This window comes from Caloenas nicobarica, chromosome 14 (assembly GCF_036013445.1).
Source record: "Caloenas nicobarica isolate bCalNic1 chromosome 14, bCalNic1.hap1, whole genome shotgun sequence".
Taxonomy (NCBI): Eukaryota; Metazoa; Chordata; class Aves; order Columbiformes; family Columbidae; genus Caloenas; species Caloenas nicobarica.
Window position 1 is genome coordinate 19,689,473 of NC_088258.1, and position 21,119 is coordinate 19,710,591.

Genomic DNA, 21,119 nt, shown 5'->3' on the forward strand with positions numbered 1-21,119 from the left:
CCCTTTGCGCAGACCGGGCTGAACTTTGCTCAGCTCTAGGGGGATGTAAGCAAACGACTTGCAGAGGGGCTGCAAGGCTGCTCCAGCCCCGCAGTGACAGCAGGGCCACTCTGGTCCCTTCAGGGGGATTCGTTCTGGGGACAGAGGAGCGAGGCCGACACGGGCAGGAGCAGCCCGGGGCGAGGGAAGAGCCCGAGCTGCTGCGGCTCTGGGGCCATTTCTAGTCAGGCCGCGCAGCAGACACCCCCGTTGCTATGGCAGCGGGGCTTTCCAGGGCCGGCCCCGCGCGGCGCAGCCCCTGTCGCTATGGGAACGGGTCCTTCCCCGAGGGCGGCGCGCTCCATGCGGGCGGCGGGCTGGCTGAGCGCCGCGCCGTGCGGCGGCGGGGCCGGGCAGGAGTTCGGCACGGCCGGGGGGTGACGGGCCGAGCAGCCCCGGTTCTCCCGGGCGGGCGGTGGGAGCCGGTGGAGGTGCAGCAGGGGAAGCTCTCGGCCCCTGGATTCCCCGAGCGCGGCTGTCGGGGCGGGCTCAGGGAGGAGCTGGGCTGGGAGCTGTGAGGCGCTTCCCGCATCCATCCCTGGGGCGGGCGGGCTGGGGCTGGTGGGGCAGAGGAGCCCCAGGGGTGAGCCAGGGTGGGGTCCGCTGTCACCAGCACTGTCCCGCGGGTGAGCGGGAGGAGGCGCCGGTGCCGTGGCCAGCACGTCCCCAGCCAGGGCAGCACTGGGCGGCAGCAGAGGGGTCAGGGCTGGGACTGCGGAGCAGCCCGAGCTCAGCGTCCTGTTCCCAAATCCTCTGCGCACTTGGGGTGCAGCGTGCGGGTGTTGTGATGACAGCAACAGCTCTGTGCCGTCACCCCTCAGGGGCTCTCTCCGGGCAGGACCTCGGTGAAGGTGTCAGGAGGATGGAGCCAGGCTCTTCTCGGTGGCAGCCAGTGGTAAGACAAGGGGTAATGGGTTCAAACTGGAACACAGGAGGTTCCAATTAAATTTGAGAAGAAACTTCTCAGTGAGGGTGACAGAACCCTGGGCCAGGCTGCCCAGGGAGGTTGTGGAGTCTGCTCTGCAGACATTCAAACCCGTCTGGACACCTTCCTGTGTAACCTCATCTGGGTGTTCCTGCTCCGGCGGGGGGATTGGACTGGATGAGCTTTCGAGGTCCCTTCCAATCCCTGACATTCTGTGATTCTGTGATTCTGTGAAGGTGTGGGAGACCCACGGGCAGCGGGAGCAGATGCTGCGACGGGAGAAGGAGCAGCAGGTGGCTCGGCTGCTGTGGCAGCGGCAGGACGCGAGGCAGGAGCGGGCAGAGCTGCTGGCGCAGCACCAGCAGTGCCTGAGTGCGCTGGAGCAGCAGCACCAGCTGGAGCAGCTGCGGGAACTCCAGAGGTGAGAGCGGCACGAGCAGCACACGCGTGGGGCGGTACCCCTGGTCTGGGCAAAGGAACCAGGGAATGGTTTGGGGAGGCAGTGAAAGAAGAAAATCAGAGTCCAGAAGTACTGGGTTGTGTGCAGCTGGGTGTCTCCCGGAGTGGGGGTTTGCTTTGTAGGTGGACACTGGGATCTGGCTGGGGACATCGACATGATGCGTTGTACTTTGAAAGGGGCTGGACCCTGTCTTTTCTCTGCCCCAAATCTCTTCCGTTCAGGTGAATGAGTCACTGACATAATCTGGGTCAATGAGAAATCTGGTTTTGGTAGAGAAGCCCATAACCCCCAGATGTGTCCGTCCCAGATGTGTCCGTCCCAGATGTGAATGCCGGTCAGTGGGATGCCCCATGACAGACCACCATGCCAGCCCAGCTTCTGGGACCTGGTTCCACACACAGTCACGCGTGTGCACACACACGCATACATGCATACACACAGACCTACATACATGCACACACGTGCACACACGCTGTGCAGACATTCTCATACAATCACAGAATCCCTGACTGGAAGGGACAAGGATCACCTGGTCCAACCTTTCCTGGCACAAGCCCAGTCTAGACAAGCCGGCCCAGCACCCCGTCCAGCTGAATCTTTAAAGTGTCCAATTTTGGGGAATTCACCACTTCCCTGGGGAGATTATTCCAATGGCTGATGGCTCTCATGGTGAAAAATTTCGTGCTTGTGTCCAGTCAGGATCACCCCAGGAGTAGCTTGTACCCATCAGCCCTTGTCTTTTCCCTGGGACTCCTTGTACAAAAGGCATGTCCATCTTTGTAGCCACCCTGGAAACACTGGAACATGGTGCTGAGCTCTCCCTGAGCCACCTTTTCTCCAGGCTGAACAAGCCCGGTTCTCTCAGCCTTTGCTGGTATGGTGGCTGCCCAGTCCTTTGATCATCTCTGTGGCCCTTCTCTGGACCCTCTCCAGCCTGTCCACATCTGGTTTGGCTGAAAGCGACTTAATTTTCTTCATGCAGTTACATAATTCTTACTGCAGTAATCTGAGGGTATGAGGGAAAGAATGATTTGGGGAGGACAGGACACTTTTTACAGCCGTCACGTGTTTTGCAACACAGTTTTTTGTGGGTCCGTGACAAGACGATCACAGAGGTGGTGGCTGGGGTTCTGTGACGGAAATGCTTTTGTTCTGGTATTGAAGCCCAAATCGCCTCTAACAGTCTTAGAGCAGTGAATCTGGAAGTGTTGGTTTGCCTCAGCAGGCAAAGCCTCTGCTCCCCAGTGGAGCTCTGTGACCGCTGTGTCACTTGTCAACACCGTCACTGAGTGCAAGGGCAGCGTAAAAACCAGGTGCTTTGGACAGCTCCCCCGCTCTCTGCTGACGTTTCAAATCTGTCTCATGTGCACCCTGAAAATACGCATTGAGGCAGGAAAGCAGACCTCAGGAAGGTCTGGCCCTGCAAGCTGGACATCCCCAGCCCTGGATCAGCCAGGTGATGCAATAGCACAGCCTCCCGATGTCATAGTGCGTTTCCATGATGGTCTCAGGCTGTCCCCAGGGTCCCCTGGCCACTGACGCCACAACCTCTCTTGCCAGATCTCTGGCTGCCCTCACTGCTCACCACGCTCTGTGCCACAGAGACGAAGCAGATGCAGACATTGTCATCCTCATCCCTTTCGACGGCCACGGCTGAGACAGGTGGAGTCCTGAGTTCAAGAAGGATAGGGAACTGCTGGAGAGAGTCCAGCGCAGGGCCACAAAGATGATTAAGGGAGTGGAGCATCTCCCTTATGAGGAAGGGCTGAGGGAGCTGGGTCTCTTTAGCTTGGAGAAGAGGAGACTGAGGGGTGACCTCATTAATGTTTATAAATATATAAAGGGTGGGTGTCATGAGGATGGAGCCAGGCTCTTCTCGGTGACAACCAAGAGTAAGACAAGGGGTAGTGGGTTCAAGCTGGAACACAAGAGGTTCCACTTAAATTTGAGAAGAAACTTCTTCTCAGTGAGGGTGACGGAACACTGGAACAGGCTGCCCATGGAGGTTGTGGATTCTCCTTCTCTGGAGACATTCAAAACTTGCCTGGACGCCTTCCTGTGTAACATCACCTAGGTGTTCCTGCTCTGGCAGGGGGATTGGACTAGATGATCTTTTGAGGTCTCTTCCAATCCCTAACATTCTGTGATTCTGTGATTCTGTGATTCTGTGAAAAGAAAACCTCTCAAAGACTTTAAAAAAAAAAGTATGTTGACATCTTTCTTTGCTTTGAATCTTTGTCTTCAGTTCTTATTTTAATTTTCATTGACATCAGTTGACATCTGATGGGCTTACAGGCATTAAGCCAAGATCATTTTCTGTCTTGTATAGCGCCCCATGCCCTCTAAACCTTCCCTGCCCAGTACTCTTCACACTTTGCCCACAGCGAGTCACACTGAGACGTTGTCTGGTTCACTGGTTGAGATGTTGGTTTAGATGGTCACCTACAGCACAGGTGGATTCATGCCCCATAATCGGCTGCTCTGACCAGTTAGGGCCCAACATCACAATGGGATCATATGAGAAATGAGGTTGAAGGGCCCTCAGGAGTCTGCAGTCCAACCTGTCACAAACTGGGTCAGACCAAGGTGTTCAAGCCCTGATTCAATCAGAGTTTGAAAACCTCCAAGGACAGAGGCTGCTCAGCCTCTCTGGGTGACCCGAGGCAGCACTTGGCTGAGCTCCTAGGGCAGGGGTGTCAAACTCATTTTCACCGGTGCCACATCAGCCTCACGGTTGCCTTCAAAGGGCCAACTGTAATTTTAAGACGGTATAAATGTAGGAATAGTTGTATATATACAGTCCTAAAATTACATTCGTCCCTTTCAAGGCAACCATGAGGCAGATGTGGCCCCCGGTGAAAGTGAATTTGACACCCCTGTTCTATAGGGAAAAAACTTTTCCTTATGTCCTGGCTGAACCTCACCTCTTTCAACTTCCACCTATTGTTTTTTGTCCTTCTGCAATGCACTACAGTGAAGAGCCTGGCTCTGCATTCTCCATCACCTCCTCATTGGCACTGGCAGGCTGTGATGAGGTCCCTGTCAGCCTTCCCTTTTCTGGCATGGACAAGCCCGGCTCCCTCAGCCTCTCCCCGCAGGCAAAGTGCTCCAGTCCCTGGCTGTCCCCAAGGACCTTTGCTCAACCCACTCTAGCTTGCCAATATCTTTCCTGAATTGGGATCTGAGATCTGGATGGAGTATTCCAGAGAATCCCTTCCCTCCATCTCCTGGCCGTGCTCCTGGTGGCACAGCCCAGGGTGCTCCTGGCCTCCCTTGCACCAGGGCACACGCTGCCTCCTGCCCAGCTCCCTGCCCATCCGGACCTTTCCCACAGAGCTGCTCGCAGCCAGGCAGCCCCAGCCTGTGCCATTGCCAGGGTGAGTCCCCTGCAGGGGCAGACATGGGTGTTTGTCCTTCTGGGGCTTCCTGAGGTTCCTGCCAAGATGTGCTCTCCTCCTTGAACCCCTTCATTGAGCACAGAGGCCTGGGTGGGTGTTCCAGTAAAGACCCAGACACAGAAGGCATTGAGTCCTTCACCCCCAGCATCACTCTCTGCTGTTATTAAATTCCCCTCCCCACCCAGTAACAGCCCTGCATTTCCCTTGTTCTACCTTGGTCTCTGATGCAGTGGTCTCTTCTCTTGCAGCCATCAACTCCAGGTGAGCTTTGCCCTTCCCAAAGTCATCCCTGCAGAGCAAAGGCGATGCACATAGACTCCTTGTCTGTACTCGTCCTTGCTGTCACCCCTGGCAGCTGCTTTGTGGCCCCTGTCTGCACCCTGTGCTGTGACAGCCCAGCTCTGCTGCCCCACACATGGTCCCACAGCCCCACGGTGCAGGCACAGCACAGGACAGGGTGCATTCGGGGTGGGGAACGGTCTCCCAGTGTGATGCCCACATAGTCCTTGGTGCTTTCTCACCCCATGGCCTTCCTGTGTGGCAGCCTCTCCAAGCTCCTGGAGAGGCCGTGCCAGCTGTGGGGTTCACAGACAGCCCTGCTCCAGGGTCTGCCAGGGTCTGGGCCAGGAGACAGGCTGGGCAGGGCTGGCCATTCCCTGAGACAGGCCCTGAGCGCAGCAGGAAGATGGAGATGGCCTCACAGGGAACCTCACCCGTAAACCTGGGCTGAGCGACCAGTGCTGGAAATGGCCCATGAGAGGTGGCCAGTGGCTAGGGCGTGACGAAGGCCCTGGGCCACCTTGCTGGTCTGTCCATGCCACCAAGATCACAGAGCAGCCTCCTCTCTCCTGCACCTGCAGGACATTGATCCCTCCCACAAGCCCTGGCTCTGCACCACAACCCCTGGTGTGAGTCTTCACCCTGCATAGTCATGCAGCACGAGATACAGGCTGATGTTTTTCTCTCCCAGGTACTATCCAGCCCAGCCCAGCTCCCACGAGTCTCTCCCACCTCCCCTGCCCTCTCTCCACCCTCAATGCCCTCTCCCCAGCAAAGCCCAGTCGGGGCTGGTCCCACAGCAGTGCTCATTGCAGGTGCTCTGGGCAGTCACCCCACAGCCTCTGCCCCTCTGAAGGGCACAGCAGCTCCTGGGGATCAGAAAGTTACAGTTGTACTCGATGATCCTGAGGGTCTCTTCCAACTGAAAGGATTCTTTGATTCTATAAATCTCCTGAGGTATCTCTGGAGGTTACATACATATGCATTGGTATTATTTAACATATGATAGCAGATCACTGGAATTTCTGTCCAGAAATGCCTCATGATTAGGGGAAAAGCTGTGTTGTTATACAGGCAATGGCTTCATTCAGGGCCAGTATCACAGTCTTGTTTCTGAGACTGTAGATGAAGGGATTTAAGAATGGGTACAAGACGGTGTTCAGCAATGCTACAATTCTGCTGTTCTCCAAGGAAACATCTTTTGAAGGACACAGGCAGAGAGCAATGCAGCTCCCTATCCAATTGCCAAGGTGGTGAGATGGGAAGAACACGTAGAAAAAGCTTTTTTCCTCCCAGAGGCTGCTGGAAGATGTAGAATACAGAAAAGGATGCACATGTAAAATGCCAGAGTTAAACATAAGGTACCCAGAATGACAAATGATAAGAAAACAGAGTCTATTTTCCAAAGCAGGCTGGTGTCAGAGCAGGACAGTTTGAATAAGGGGGAGTTGTCACAAAAAAAGTGATGGATCTCATTTGAGCCACAGAAGGTCAGCTGGGAGAGGATGACCAGGCGGTAACTCAAGAATGCGAAGCCTGTGACCCAAGCAGCAACAACCAGGTGGATGCAGAGCTGAGGCTTCATGATGGCAGCATAACGCAATGACTGGCAGATGGCAACATAGAGGTCAAAGGACATGACAACAAGTAGAACAAACTCTGTACAGCCCAGGGCAAAATAGAAATAGGATTGGGCAAAGCAGCTGCTTAGTGAGATTGTTCTCCTACCAGAACCCAGGATCACAACCAATTTTATGCTTGTGGACGATGTAAACCAGATTTCCAGGAAGGCCAGATTGCCAATGAAAAAGTACATGGGGGTTTGTAGGCGGTGATCTGCATACGCGAGGAAAATGATGGTAGTGTTCCCCATCACTGTTGTCAGGTATATGAGCAGAAAGACCAGGGACAGTACGAGCTGTAGTCTTTGATCAGGCCCTGAGAAACCCTCCAGGATGAACTCAGTAACTGCAGTTCCATTTTCTGGTCCCATGTTGAATTTTGGTTTGTCATGCCGAGACAGGAACATGGCAAAAACCAAGTGTGATAATTCACAGTCTGGGAGAAAAGCCCTCCAAAACCTTCTCTGCTTCTTTCTTTTCTTGCAGTCTTCCTATAGTACACAGATAGAGTACTTCAAGCATTTCTCATACCCTGATTTTTCTGTATGAAATTTCAGTTGGAGTTCTCAAAGAATTTGTTGTCTTCTTTCAACCTTTTTGGAACACTCATAAAGAATTCTTTCTTCATAACAGGGGATTTTAAAGTCTGTTAGCTATGTTATCCCATTCCTGGCAAATTCCAAATTCGTGCAGACCTGTTCCAAACATCTGTCACACCTATGTGGCGAAGTCATCCCTTCTATTGCACAAATGCTAAACTATCAAATCAAATCAAGTCAAATCAAATCAAATCAAATCAAATCAAATGCAGGTTGAAAGCTTTTCTTTCTGTGTTTCAGTACTTGCCTTTTTTGACTAGGAATCCCTGAGTAACTATCGATTTCAGAATAAGCAGTATCAAACCTCTCTTTCGTAGTCCCCTGCTTTCTTCCACAGCTTCGTGCTCTCTGTTTCTTCAGGAAAGTGGAGAGGAGGCTGGAATAGGGACCAAGTGTAACTCATCTTCTTTAGTACTCTAAATAATGACTGAAATTTGTTACAGTTCCACACAGTCTCATCTGACATCCATCTGCACTGAAATGCAGCTGCTTCCAAACAGTTGCTCATTGCTATTACTATCAAATGGCCTGACCCTTTTTTTTCTCCTTTTTTTTGTTTCCTCTAATTAAAAAAGTCCCCCTGTGCCTGTTTACATCCAGATCTCTAAGGAAAGCATGAAGTAATTCCTGCAAAGAAGCTGTAACAATCAGGTGCAAAATTCAGCGTAGAATCAGATGTAAAGAAATGTGATGCAACTCTCTGGGGGCCAATGAGCAGAACAGGAAATTTGGGGAGCTGATTATAGATTTTCTCCGAACAATTTGAGTAGAGAAACATTATTCACCGGCACTGCTCTGTTTATGTTGACACCTTTTATGTCTCCTCGTCTGCATGTTTTGATTTTTTTTTGGTTTTCTTTCCTCCCTGCACCAATTCTGTCTTCCAAAACCTCTCCAAGGAAAAGAATAATAGAGTAAGTCAGGTTTGAAGTGAGCCCTGAACACCACCTTGTCTCATTCTCCTGCTCAGGGCAGGGTGAACCAGGCGAGATTGTCCAAGGCCTCTGCCCAGCCTCTGCCATCATCCGCAAATGAGCTGAAGGTTCACTGAGTCACGTCATACAGGGGGAGAACAAAGACATTCAACAGTGCTGGCCCAAGTGCTGGTCACTAAGGGATTCCACTGGTAACTGGTTCTATGGGGCACTTTGTACCACTGCTGACATTTGGGCTTCATCAGCCAGCCAGCTTCCCAGCCAGCATCCACTTCCTTAGCCCAGAGAGCATTAATCGGATTATAAGGACATCACGAGAGACCAGGTCTAAGGCTTTGCAAAATTCCAGGTACACGAGAATTGCCCTGGGGCAGATTCTGTGGGGTGTCCAGTGCACATGGGCACAGCCCAGACCCTGCTCTGCTGGTCCTGCAGGTCGCTGGCAGGAGGCCTGGCTGTGAGAGGACACTGCTGTGTGCCCCAGCCCTGCACACACACTGTTGAGCTGTACACTGGTGTTTGCATCTGCAGGCCACTTTTGTAGGCATATGCTTGAGAGAAACTTTGCAAGAAGATATAAACCATCAGGCCCTGCCCAGAGGAGATCACCTTTCTTACTGGAAAGGCTGTTCTGAGGCCAGCTCTGTCACAGAAGTGCCCATTGCCTGTCTCTGCCTCTGCTCACAGGACTGACACACAGCAGGATGGTGACCAAGCTGCCAGAGCACTCAGGCCTGGCACCAACACAAGGGATCAGAAGGAGGGTGGAGAAGTGAAATGAGAACAGCTCTGGAAGGCCAAGCGCTGGTGCTCCCTGGCAGTGCTGCTGTTCTGGACTCCTTTCCCTCCACCCATGCACAGGAACTGTCCATGCAGTTCCAAAAAGGCCTTGGAGGAAAGATCTCATGAAAACAAAAGGTTTCTGCAGGGCCCTTTATTTTGGTTAATCACACAGAGAGCGCAGCTCTTCCTTTACACATCCACTCCATGAGAAAAACAGACAGAGAAATAGAAATGAGATTAAAATATTTTAAAAAATTTGAAACAAAAACAACAAAGGAAGAGAGCCAGAGCATGCCATGAGTTACATTATAACTGTTATGCACAAGAAGATAATCAGTTTATAGCTTCAGAAAAGCTTCCAGTCATCAATTTCCACACAGCATCCTTGAGCTCCTGGTTCCTCATGCTGTAGATGAGGGGGTTCACTGCTGGAGGCACCGGTGAGTACAGAAAAGAGACCAGCAGGTCCAGGCTTGGTGAGGAAATGGAGAGGGGCTTCAGGTAGGCAAACACACCAGTGTTAACCAACAGGGAGACCACAGTCAGGTGAGGGAGGCACGTGGAAAAGGCTTTGTGCCGTCCCTGCTCAGAGGGGATCCTCAGCACAGCCCTGAAGATCTGCACAATGAACACAAAACACCCAAATGCTAAACAGACACAAACCGCAAGAAGTCTGACTTCCCTGAGGTAGGCTTCTGAGCAGGAGAGCTTAAGGATCTGGGGGATTTCACAGAAGAACTGGTCCACAGCATTACCCTTGCACAGTGGCAGTGAAAATATATTGCCCATGTGCAGCAGAGCACTGAGAAACCCAGTGCCCCAGGCAGCTGCTGCCATGTGGACGCAAGCTCTGCTGCCCAGGAGTGCAGGGTCACGTAGTGCAGGGGTTTGCAGATGGCAACATAGTAGTCGTAGGACATGATGGTGAGGAGAGAATACTCTGCTGTGATCAAAGAGGAACAAAAAAAAGAGCTGGGCAGCACATCCTGGGTAGGAGATGGCCCTGGTGTCCCAGAGGGAATTGGCCATGGATTTGGGGACAATGGTGGAGATGGAGCCCAGGTCGAGGAGGGAGAGGTTGGGGAGGAAGAAGTACATGGGGGTGTGGAGGTGCTGGTCACAGGCTGTGGTGGTGATGATGAGGCCGTTGCCCAGGAGGGCAGCCAGGTAGATGCCCAGGAAGAGCCAGAAGAGCAAGAGCTGCAGCTCCTGTGTGTCTGTGAACGCCAGGAGGAGGAACTGAGTGATGGAGCTGCTGTTGTACATTTGCTTCCTCTCACATGGGGCACTGTCATAGGAGGAAAAGACCGGGACAAGTTAGGTGAGACTTGTCCAAATAAAATGAAAGCCATCTCCACCTGTCACAGACCCTTTTCTTTTTCCAGGGCATATTCCTTCAGCTCCATGGCCAGAGCCTTCTTTGATGCAAGATGCAAGGCCTCTGCCCATGGGCTCTTGATAAATCAATCCGACCCTGCAGAACTGAGTAGGGGCGCGGATCAGTCCTGGTGTTCAGCTTTCTCAGATGAAAGCACTGCTAATGCAGAAAGGCCTGTCAGCATCTGCACTGCCAGTGCAACTGAATGGGAAGTGGCAAGGCAGTTTAAGAGTTCTGTGTTTTTTACATCCGCCCCCCATCTCCCCTGGACAGTGTTCTTGGGTGTCAGAAACCCTCAGCATTTCTGCTGCACTCAGGGAGAACAGAGCGAGTCCTGAGAGACCAGAGGATGCCTGAAGCTTTGGGCAGAGTGAGGGCAGCTGGTCTGTCCCTCTGTCTTGCTCCAGCTGCCCTGGGCTGGCACCTTTCTGAGATGGAGGCTGATCACACTGCCATGTTACCCTGAAAAGCCACCAGGCACTGCTGAGAGCAGAGGGACCCACCTTAGACAACAACATGTCTCACCCTTTCCCAAGGTCTCAGCACTGCACGTTTAGCCCAGGACACACTTGACACATTTCAAAAACCCAACAGCATTTTCTCGGTCACAGCAGCTCTGCACTTCTCCATGGGGCTCTCAGGTACACAAAGATGCTGTAGGACAGGTTTGCATCCTGGAGGGAAGCTCACAGCTTGGAAGGAAACCTCAAGGAGACAGCCAAGTGTCCTAACGATGGCATTTGATTCAGGGAGACTCAGCTCATTCCCCAGCCCCACAGACTGCATTGCCCACAGCCCCCCAGGTCAGAGGAAAGCTGGGACACGTGTTCCCATGGACACACCTGCAGGAAAGGACCCACAAGATCAGGGTGTGACTGTGCAGCTGAAACTCCTATCCCCACAGAGCCTGACGGCAAGAACAAGATCACAACAACAGTGACCCAGAGCGGTGGAGCAAGAAGGAAAATGTGGTGAGGGTGGGTGTGAGAGACGCCAGGGCAGAGGCAGCCGGGCACTCAGACAGCGTCACCCTTCCCCAGCTGTGCAGCCACCTCCCACACACCAACATTGCCGGGCAGCTGCTCTCAGCCCCTGTTCTCTGCAGAGGGAACTGGAGCTCTGGCTGCACAGGAGCTGGTTCATGCCTTGGAGCCCCTGGCCCTGAGGGCAGAGGCTTTGCTGGGTGGGAGAGGAGGTGAGGGGGCTGCTCAGAGGAAGGATCTGCACTGGGGGGATCATACAGAGATTTCTGATTTCTCCCTTTCATAATATTTCTGGTTTCATTTTCCTCTCCTTCCCAGATCATATCCTTGCTGCCAGGAGATTTTTCTCTTGGGAGGTGTTTCCCTGTCCATGTCTCTTTCCTGTCAGCACTCACAGACCCCATTCCACTCTCTGTGCCGGCACCCTGGCACTACAGATCCTGCCTGTTTGCAGGGCACTGCCTGGGGGCATCTTCCTGTTTGCGGGCTGGAAAACAGGACAGGTCAGACTAAGGCTGATGGGTCCAACAAAGGTGATGCAGGTGCTGTCCACAGGCAGAGGAGCGGCTGAAGGGATGGTATGAGGCTTCTGGCAGACACACTGATCACTCGGAGTTGCAGTTCAGCAGTATCAGTGACTTGTTTAAGCATGAGAGCTCATTTTCATTTCATCCTTTCCTGCAACCCCCAACCCTTGGGATAGGAAACTGAAAAGACAGGCTCAGGAATGGTCCTTATCTGTCTGGTAATCCTTATATTGGTCTTCTCCTTGCGGCATCCACTTGAAAAATCCTGGGGGTGATCTGGAGCTGTGAGCAGCCCTGACCCACACAGCACCCTCTCCACAGCAGAATCTCCGTTCCTGCCCTGATAGGGGTGGCTCCTTCCCCCCACAGCTTCTCCCCACAGCACCGTGGGAATCTCCCCTGGCAGGCGGCAGAGTCCCTGCCCCGGCACAGCCCTGGGGTGCAGGGACCCTGCTCTGCAGGACAGCCCTGGGCACGCCTGGGTGCTCAACCCGACTTCACAGCTGTTCAACATTGCCTGACAAGAGCCCCCTCCATACAGATCCCACAAGCTGTGCCTGTGCGAACTTGAGGAGATGCCTCCAGGAGCTGCAGCTGCATTGCCCTGCACCCAGAGACTTACCGGGTCAAGGGCTGCAAAGATTTCTCCTCCAGTGAGCTCTCAGTCATCCTCCCAATCCTGGCCACATTTAATCTCCTCTGACTCGCTCGTCTCCCTGAGACCCCTTGGAAGTGCCCTCAGCCCTGCTGCGCTTTGCAGAGGAGCTGCTCCTGGGCAGAGCTGTCTCTCTGCAGCGCTGCCGCTTGCCATGAGCTCCCTCTGTCCCAGGAGCCCAGCCCAGCTCAGCAACACAGGAGCAGCCCAAGGCACTTTAATGACCCCTCTGGTGGGTTTGGTGCTGAGTCCATGAACCTCAGACCCTGGAGGAAGCTGAAGAAACCTCTCAAGAAGTCAAAGTCAGATTCAAACTCCAAAGTTTCTTGTAAGGTTAATGGGTCCTGCTGAGGAACACTACTGAGGAACTGACCCCAGGGTCTGGTTAGAGATGACAGGTCAGGAAAAGCAAGATGAAGGTCTCTCGGATGCTGAGTAAACCTGGATGTGTTTCGTTAATCAAAGGGTCAAGCCCTGACCCCCAACACTTGGAAGGCAGATCCTGTCCCTCACACATTGCCCAGGGCTCTTCCTGGGACAGCATGATGTGGGGCTGTGCAAGGCCAAGGGCAGGACCATAGTCTGACACCTCCCAGGTTCCTGGGTGGAGACAAGCAGGCCGTGAGGCCCCTGTGCTGCTGTAAGGACAAGGTGTCTCCTCACAGGCATCAGAGGTGGAGACAACAGCCATAGCCAAGGAGAGAAGAGGCTCCAGCTGTTAGTGTTTACATGCAGATGGTTTATCCTGATGAGGGTGTCTATCCCAAGATAACAGCATGAGGAGTCACAGGACACTACGAATATCACCTGCAGGAGAAACTGTGGGGTCTTGGGAGTCTGGTGCTCATAATGCCAGAGGTCTGGACTTAGACGGGAAGTTTCCCTTCATGTGGGACAGCAGCAGGAATGCGTGGAGCTCTGCCTGGGGACAGAGAATATCAGCTGACAGTTGAGGAGTCAGCATGAGAGGGCAGAACAACATGGGCAAAGTTGTGGTGACTGGACATCAGCTACTGATTCATTGATGAGGAAGAGGAATTAGATGAGGACTCCTTTAGATGAATGAAAGAAGCCTCATGTTTCCAGGGCCGTGTTCTCATGGCAGACCTGAGATATCCCAATATCTGCAAAGCCGTCCAGGAGGGCTTTGTAGCTCATTGACACCATCTTCCTCACAAGGGTGACGGAAGAGTCCGTGAGGTGAGGTGCCCTGTGGGACTTCACACTTGCAAACCAGAAAGAGTTGGTCAGGGATGTAACAGTCAGGGATGGGAAAGCAGAGTTGAGGCTCCTGGAAGACGATAACAAGGCAAAGAGCAGGATTTCAGGAGAGCAGGCTTTGGCCTGCTGAGGGACCTCCTTGGGTCCTATGGGATAGGACCTTGGTGTCTGCAGTGTTTTTTCTCTCACATTTCCTCTCTCCTCTCTCCCACCTGCTGTTGTGCAGCATTTTTTACCGTTTCTCAAACACATTATCACAGAGGTGCTGCCAGCATCACTGAGTGGCTCAGATTTGGCAAATGTGGCTCCATCTTGGTGCCAGCTGAAATCAGCTCTGTCTGACATAGGTCAAACTCTGAAAAGTTGGCTGAAGTCATTGCTGGACCGCTCTCCATCATCTTTGCCAAGTCTTGGGAAACGGGAGAGGTGCCTGAGGACTGGAGGAAAGCAAATGTCACTCCGGTCTTCAAAAAGGGCAAGAAGGAGGACCCGGGCAACTATAGACCGGTCAGCCTCACCTCCATCCCTGGGAAAATGATGGAACACCTTATCCTTGGTGCCATCTTAAGACATATCAAGGATAAGAGGGTCATCAGGGACAGTCAACATGGCTTCACCAAGGGGAAGTCGTGTTTGACCAACCTCATAGCCTTTTATGAAGACGTAACAAGGTGGATTGACGATGGCAGAGCAGTGGATGTGGTCTACCTTGACTTCAGCAAAGCATTTGACACCGTCTCCCACAGCATCCTCACGGCAAAACTGAGGAAGTGTGGACTGGATGATCGGGTAGTGAGGTGGACTGCAAACTGGCTGAAGGAGAGAAGCCAGAGAGTTGTGATCAATGGGGCGGAGTCTGGTTGGAGGCCTGTATCTAGTGGAGTGCCTCAAGGGTCAGTTCTGGGACCAATACTGTTCAATATATTCATCAATGACTTGGATGAGGGAATTGAGTGTACTATCAGCAAGTTTGCTGATGACACCAAGCTGGGAGGAGTGGCTGACACGCCAGAGGGCTGTGCTGCCATCCAGTGAGATCTGGACAGGCTGGAGAGTTGGGCAGGGAAAAATTTAATGAAATATGACAAGGGGAAATGTAGAGTCTTGCATCTGGGCAGGAACAACCCCAGGTTCCAGTACAGGTTGGGGAATGACCTATTAGAGAGCAGTGTAGGGGAAAGGGACCTGGGGGTCCTGGTGGACAGCAGGATGACCATGAGCCAGCACTGTGCCCTTGTGGCCAAGAAGGCCAATGGCATCCTGGGGTGTATTAGAAGGGGGGTGGTTAGTAGGTCCAGAGAGGTTCTCCTTCCCCTCTACTCTGCCCTGGTGAGACCTCATCTGGAATATTGTGTCCAGTTCTGGGCCCCTCAGTTCCAGCAGGACAGGGAACTGCTGGAGAGAGTCCAGCGCAGGGCCACAAAGATGATTAAGGGAGTGGAGCATCTCCCTTATGAGGAAAGGCTGAGGGAGCTGGGTCTCTTTAGCTTGGAGAAGAGGAGACTGAGGGGTGACCTCATCAATGTTTATAAATATATAAAGGGTGGGTGTCACAAGGATGGAGCCAGGCTCTTCTCAGTAACAAACAACAGTAAGACAAGGGGTAATGGGTTCAAGCTGGAACACAAGAGGTTCCACTTAAATGTGAGAAGAAACTTCTTCTCAGTGAGGGTGATGGAACACTGGAACAGGCTGCCCAGGGGGGTTGTGGATTCTCCTTCTCTGGAGACATTCAAAACCCGCCTGGACGCCTTCCTGTGTAACCTCACCTAGGTGTTCCTGCTCTGGCAGGGGGATTGGACTAGATGATCTTTCGAGGTCCCTTCCAATCCCTAACATTCTGTGATTCTGTGATTCTGTGAACTCCTGTTGTCTTCTCAGAGAGGTGACAACTGTAGCACACCCACACTCACTCCAGTTCCAAGACTTTGCCATGTAAACCCGGTACAGGGTGATAACATGTTGGGTGTCACAAACTACTCGATCATGGAGAAGAAACGGAAAAGATCTTCTGTCAGCAACCTGAGGAAGCCTCAAGTCAATGAGCAGGTTCCTGTGGGGAACTGTATTGCCCTAACATTCACTGGCCAGGGAAAGCAGCAGGTAGCAATAGTCCAGAGGATCTTGGGACAACTTCTTAACATGGCTGGCTGGTGGGACAAGGGTGATGCTCACCTGGATCTGGTACTGGCAAACAAGAAAGAGCTGGTGAGGGATGTGAACATCAGTGTCCAGCATGTCTGTTGTGACCATGAAACAGTGGGGTCCCAGGCACCAAAGGGCAGGGAGGAAGGGCAGCAGCAGAGCACAGGCTGGTGGGCTCCAGAGGAGAAGACACTGAGTTAACTGGGGGGGCTGATAGATGTGGTGCCACAGGAAGCAGCTCTGAAGGGTGGAGGAGCTCAGGAAATCTGATCAGCCTTACAGGACAGCCTGCTCCAAGCACAAGAATGATCTCTCCAAGTACCCATGAGAAGAAGAATTTATCTTATGAGGCCGCTCGTCTGAACTGACGGAGCTCCAGAGCAAAAAGGCAGTACACGGGAGGCGGGAGCAGGGGAAGCTGCAAAGGAGGAATTTAGAAACCTTGTGGGTTTGATGTGGGGATGATGCCAAAGCTCCGCTGGACTTGATGCCTGCAGGGGAGGATGAGGGCAGCAAGATGAGCTGACACAGCTTCCTTACGGTAAAAGAATAGATCAGGTGAACGTGGGCCTGCTGCTGAACTTTGTAGGAGTACAATCAGACAAGACTGAGGTACTTCATGGCTTCCTTGCCTCCATCTTCACCAGCAAGGTCTCCTGGGACTTTGTTCCTGAAGGCGGGAGTCTGGAGAACACCCACGAGTGGATGGGGTTCAAGTCAGGGGTTACATTAGCAAACTCAGACATCATTACAGAAAAGATGGGTCACTTGACCAGCTCCCTGAACACAAGTATCGCTGTGCTGTGGCACCTGAGAATCCCAGGAACACCCACCTCTTGGTCCAGAGGAATGTGATTCCTCTTGAGGTGTCCTGGCCTGTCTCCTCACTCAAGTGATGCTTTAGGCACCCCCTTTTCTGACACATTCACTCTTTATCAGGAGATGCTCCAGATCCATATGAATCGGAGAATGCTAATACCACCTATTCTGGAAAGGAGGGGGAGGGTGAGCAGGGAAGGAGATAGCGGAAATTTGGCTTTATTGCTACATATTATGGAAATGCTTCCTGTTTTTCTACAGTCCTGAAATCTCTCTAATCATCCACACCAGACTTGAAGACTATAGGAGAGTGATGCACAGAGGCTTGGCTTCTCAGGGCATTTTAGATGTTGATGAACCCTCTGCTGCCATGTTCCTGAACCGCAGCTACTGAAAGAGTGAAGAAAAGAAGTGAAAGGAAGAGGCAAAGCCCAAGTCATGAGAGAGTTTGGGATCCCACGAAGAGCCACCACTGACACAGCTGTGAAGGAAACAACCAGTCGAGGTCCCTGTCCCTGGAAGATGGTGAGGCAAAAACTTGGAGACACTGGTTACAGGTGATGAAGCCAGTGCGGAGGTGGCCCTGATGCCATGTCAGCCCTTCATGTTTCTTCATCATCAGAATCGCTGAGCCTCGACCCCCAAGGTTAGGCGAAGGAGACCTTTTCTCTCCAATGTTTCTCAAGGCTCTGCCTGTGGTCAGTGTGAGTGTGTGGTTTGGGTGGTGGGTTTGTGGCCAAGTGCTGTTACTTCAACCATAAGGCTCTAGTTTTCTGGGGAGCTGGCAATGCCTGTCAACTCCTCAAAACCTCTCCACCTTCTTTCATAGACCTGGCAATGGTCCTCAATCACCTGAGCTCTCCCAGTCCCAAACTTGCTTGAATCCTCAATTTGGGTCGATACCCCGGCACTCCAGAAGGTTAATGCATCCTCCAGGCTCATGGATGTTTCCTGAGGTTCATCCGAGTGTGAAAGGTGAAAAACTGGAAGTGTGCAAGGTCAGCTCATGGGCCATGACTGAGCGCAGCCCCCCCCAGCAGCAGCCATTCCCCATCTCCCAGGCACAGCCATGCCCACAGCATGCAAATGTCACGGCCATATATGATCAGCCCAAGAGAGGCCTGCCTTCCCTCCATATTCCCAGGAAAATCTTCCTCCTATTCCTCCTCCACCTGCAGACATCAACTGTTTTACTTTTCTGGGCTCAGACATGGGTTTAAAGATTCACTAAAGCCATCAGCCAGAACCTTGTTTCTCCCTGTCATCCCCTGACCCTCCCTCCCACACCTACCCATGGCCAGTCACTGCTGTTCAGGACCTCCCGCTCTTCAGAAGAGGCCTCGAGCTTCTTGGTTCTTCCTGGTGTTTATTGTAAACTTCCTCGCTCCCTCCAGAGCTCATGGTGAGATTTCTTGTCCATAACAGCACCTTTATGACCATGTTTTACTAAATGGGTGTCTTTTTGTGAGCATTTGTGCAGAAAGAGTAGTCACAGGAAAGCACCAAATACATAAAAACTGATGCCGAGTGAAATGCCATGAAGACCTGATGAGTTACCTGCGTCTGTGTCTTTCCTGGAAGGAGTCTGTCCCAAGAAGGTGATCCAGCTTCTGCCATTCTCTGGAGAGACACATGAGCAGTGTTGATGGCACCTGGCGAGGAACAGGGTGATTTTTGCCAGATCACCCTTCATCTGAACCACTTATATATGTACTTATGGATGGGGTATCAAGGCTTATAGTGCAAATACCTATTTGATTGGCACTGCCAGTGGGGCTACCACAGATGCAGACTGCTATGTTGCAGATATTTATATGTAGGCAGATTAACCCTTTTCTACTTCTTTTAATTGTTATTATTTTTAATATTGACACTCTTATTAGAGAAATTACACAAACACTTGAAGGATTATTGATGCATTTTAACATGATTATCCACAGAAGGCCCACCAGCTTTGCATCTCAGGAAATGGGGTTTCAGAGGCCAAGGGAAGGTTGGTTTGGGCTCTGTCCTGGGATCTGGGAAACTGAAGAATGATCCCATCTCCCCACACTCTGCCCTCCTCAGTGAGGGGTGTGAGAAACTCTGCCAATGGGGTCTGAACTCACAGTCATGACAAGTATCTTACGTCAAACTGCAGCCAATGCTGTCCTGCCAGCTCAGGATTTGGGCTTCCATCCCTGGAGGTATTTGAAAGACATATAGATGTGGTGCTAAGGGATATGGTTTAGTGTTGGACTTGGCAATGTTAGATTTACAGTTGGACTCGATGATCTTATGTGTCTTTTCCAAACTAAATGATTCTATGATTCTATAATTCTCTGATTCTACGATTTCAGTCAAAACCATTTCAATTCCCATCACCTCCAGCTTCCCTTGAGGGCGGCTGTTGTGTGGCACAACTGTCCTGGCTCTCCAGGCAGGTTGGGCACTGTTTTGGTGCCTGCACTGGAAGATTTCCTCTTCCTGGGGTAAAAGTCCTTCGATGACAGAAGGTTGTAGTGATTTGGGTCACAGATGTTTGAAGCAGTCTTTTCAAAATCTCAGCAGGCCGAGCTTTGGAGCCAACACAGAACAGAGACGTTCTCAAGGATGTTTTTGACTAGTGGTACTATCACCAATAACAGTAACAGGGAACTCATTACTCTCGGTGAGATTCATGAGCTAAAGCTCTTTAATTTCATTCCCAACAGTCATTCTTGCTTCTCAAAACAGCTCCTACACCTCAGTAGTTTACCCTTTGCATGAAGTTCTTTCTGCTTTTCTCTCAGTTCTACCTTTTTTTATCATTTAAAAAGTACATCTCTTGGACAGAATTTCCCTGAAATCGCCTCTCTTTCCTACTTTTCCTCTTTTTTTCTGGTGTGATGGGGAGGTGGCAAAGGGGATATATTTCTTTTTTTGCCAAGGAGAGCCAAGGAACAGATCCCAGGTCAGTGCAAAGGCACAAAGGAATCCAGAATGTTGATGTGGTGTACACTGACACACACCATCACCTGCATTTCCAGTCTCTGAAGTCTCAACTGTGCAGCAGAGACTGGAGTTCAGAGCTCCCTTCATCTGCCCTGTGTGACACATGAGAAATGAAACTACCCCTGTCCAAAAGTTGGTTTTGATTCTCTTCACAGCCTGAAGAACCACACAGGTTCGGAGACAAGCCAGGATACCCAATGAGGACTCACATGCTCTACTCTTAAAGTTCAGGTGTTCCCAGGAATCTCAACAGACAAGTTGTGCCGATTCCTGGGTGCAAGGAGCTGGTCAAGAGCCTCGTCTCCATTTCTGTAATGATGGCTTTGCTGTCTGGCTGATGTGCAGACTCTGTACATGGATGCTGACACCTGTTGAGCAACCTGCTCTGAAAAGATCAACAAGGTGGGCATGAGGACAGCAAAACAGAAGAACCTGGGTTGGGGCAAATGAAAAGGGATGCAAAAGATGTGGTCAGGGCTGTTTGGGGGCACTTGTAAAGCAGCCCTGCACATCATGTGAATTATTCCTGTGCTCAGGGAGAACCTGAGAGCTCTCCCTAAATTGAAAACATGAAGGGGATGAAAGAACAGCATCATTCAGGCTGGGTGGGACCTCAGGACGTATCTTGACAAACCTCCTGCTCAAAGCACTGTCAGACCACATTACACAGGGCTCTATCCAAACACATCTTAGTCACATTCTGGGACAGAGTGGGTGGACAATCCCTGGGAAACAGCTTCCAGTGCTTGACTGTCCTCATGACTGGAAAGTTTCTCCCTTTATCTAGAGTCCTCCTAAGCCCAACCATCCAGCTTGTTTTTTACCCATCTACTTACACACTGACACAGACCATAATGTCCTACCTTGGACACAAGAATATTGTGAGGGATGATGCTGAATGCCTTGCTGACTTGCAGGTAACAGACCATCAATGTTCTCCTCATGTCCAGCAAGCCTGTCCTTTCCTCACAGAAAGCAAAGAGGATGGACAGGCACAACCTGCCCTGGGTAAACCCCGTCACCTCTTTCTGATACCCACAAATGGGGTCCCAGTGGACATGCTCTGGGGCACAGCCCTTAGTTCCCCTGCTCATCCATTGGCCATTTTTGAAAAGTGCACACAATGTGTGAGAGCTGCCAGTGGTCAGGGAGTCCCCCCAGCCTCCATGAGCTTTCCAAGATGGTGGAGAGTGGCCTCACTGTGACATCGCCCTGCTGTCCCAGCTCCTGGGATGCTGCCCCTCCTGTCCCATAGACTGGAAAGGATTGTGTTAGTTCCAGTGACCCTGACTTGATCCCCATCCACTGCTGGTTCTTCTCCTCCAGATTCCTGCCTCCAGTCACAGAGGCCTGGGAGACCTTGCTGGTGAAGATGGAG

General features: G+C 51.8%; 1 protein-coding gene and 1 pseudogene across 8 annotated transcripts; one reads left to right on the plus strand and one right to left on the minus strand.

Moving 5' to 3' along the window:
- Positions 1-344: 344 nt before the first annotated feature.
- LOC135994444 (fas-binding factor 1 homolog) lies at positions 345-20,079 on the plus strand. 8 transcript variants are annotated; one of them, XR_010606993.1, is made up of 4 exons: positions 345-934; positions 1,201-1,385; positions 17,030-17,766; positions 19,897-20,079. XR_010606993.1 is itself a non-coding variant. In XM_065644987.1 (4 exons), exons 2-4 carry the CDS (start codon positions 902-904, stop codon positions 17,160-17,162), a joined length of 351 nt encoding a protein of 116 aa, XP_065501059.1. In that variant the 5' UTR covers positions 345-470; positions 861-901; the 3' UTR covers positions 17,163-18,202. The 8 variants fall into 8 exon arrangements, 3 of the variants coding, with proteins under 3 accessions (XP_065501059.1, XP_065501060.1, XP_065501058.1); XR_010606994.1 differs by having other exon boundaries at positions 17,030-17,743; XR_010606997.1 differs by having other exon boundaries at positions 17,030-17,414.
- Positions 6,148-10,446, minus strand: LOC135994190 (olfactory receptor 6E1-like; annotated as a pseudogene).
- Positions 20,080-21,119: the final 1,040 nt, after the last annotated feature.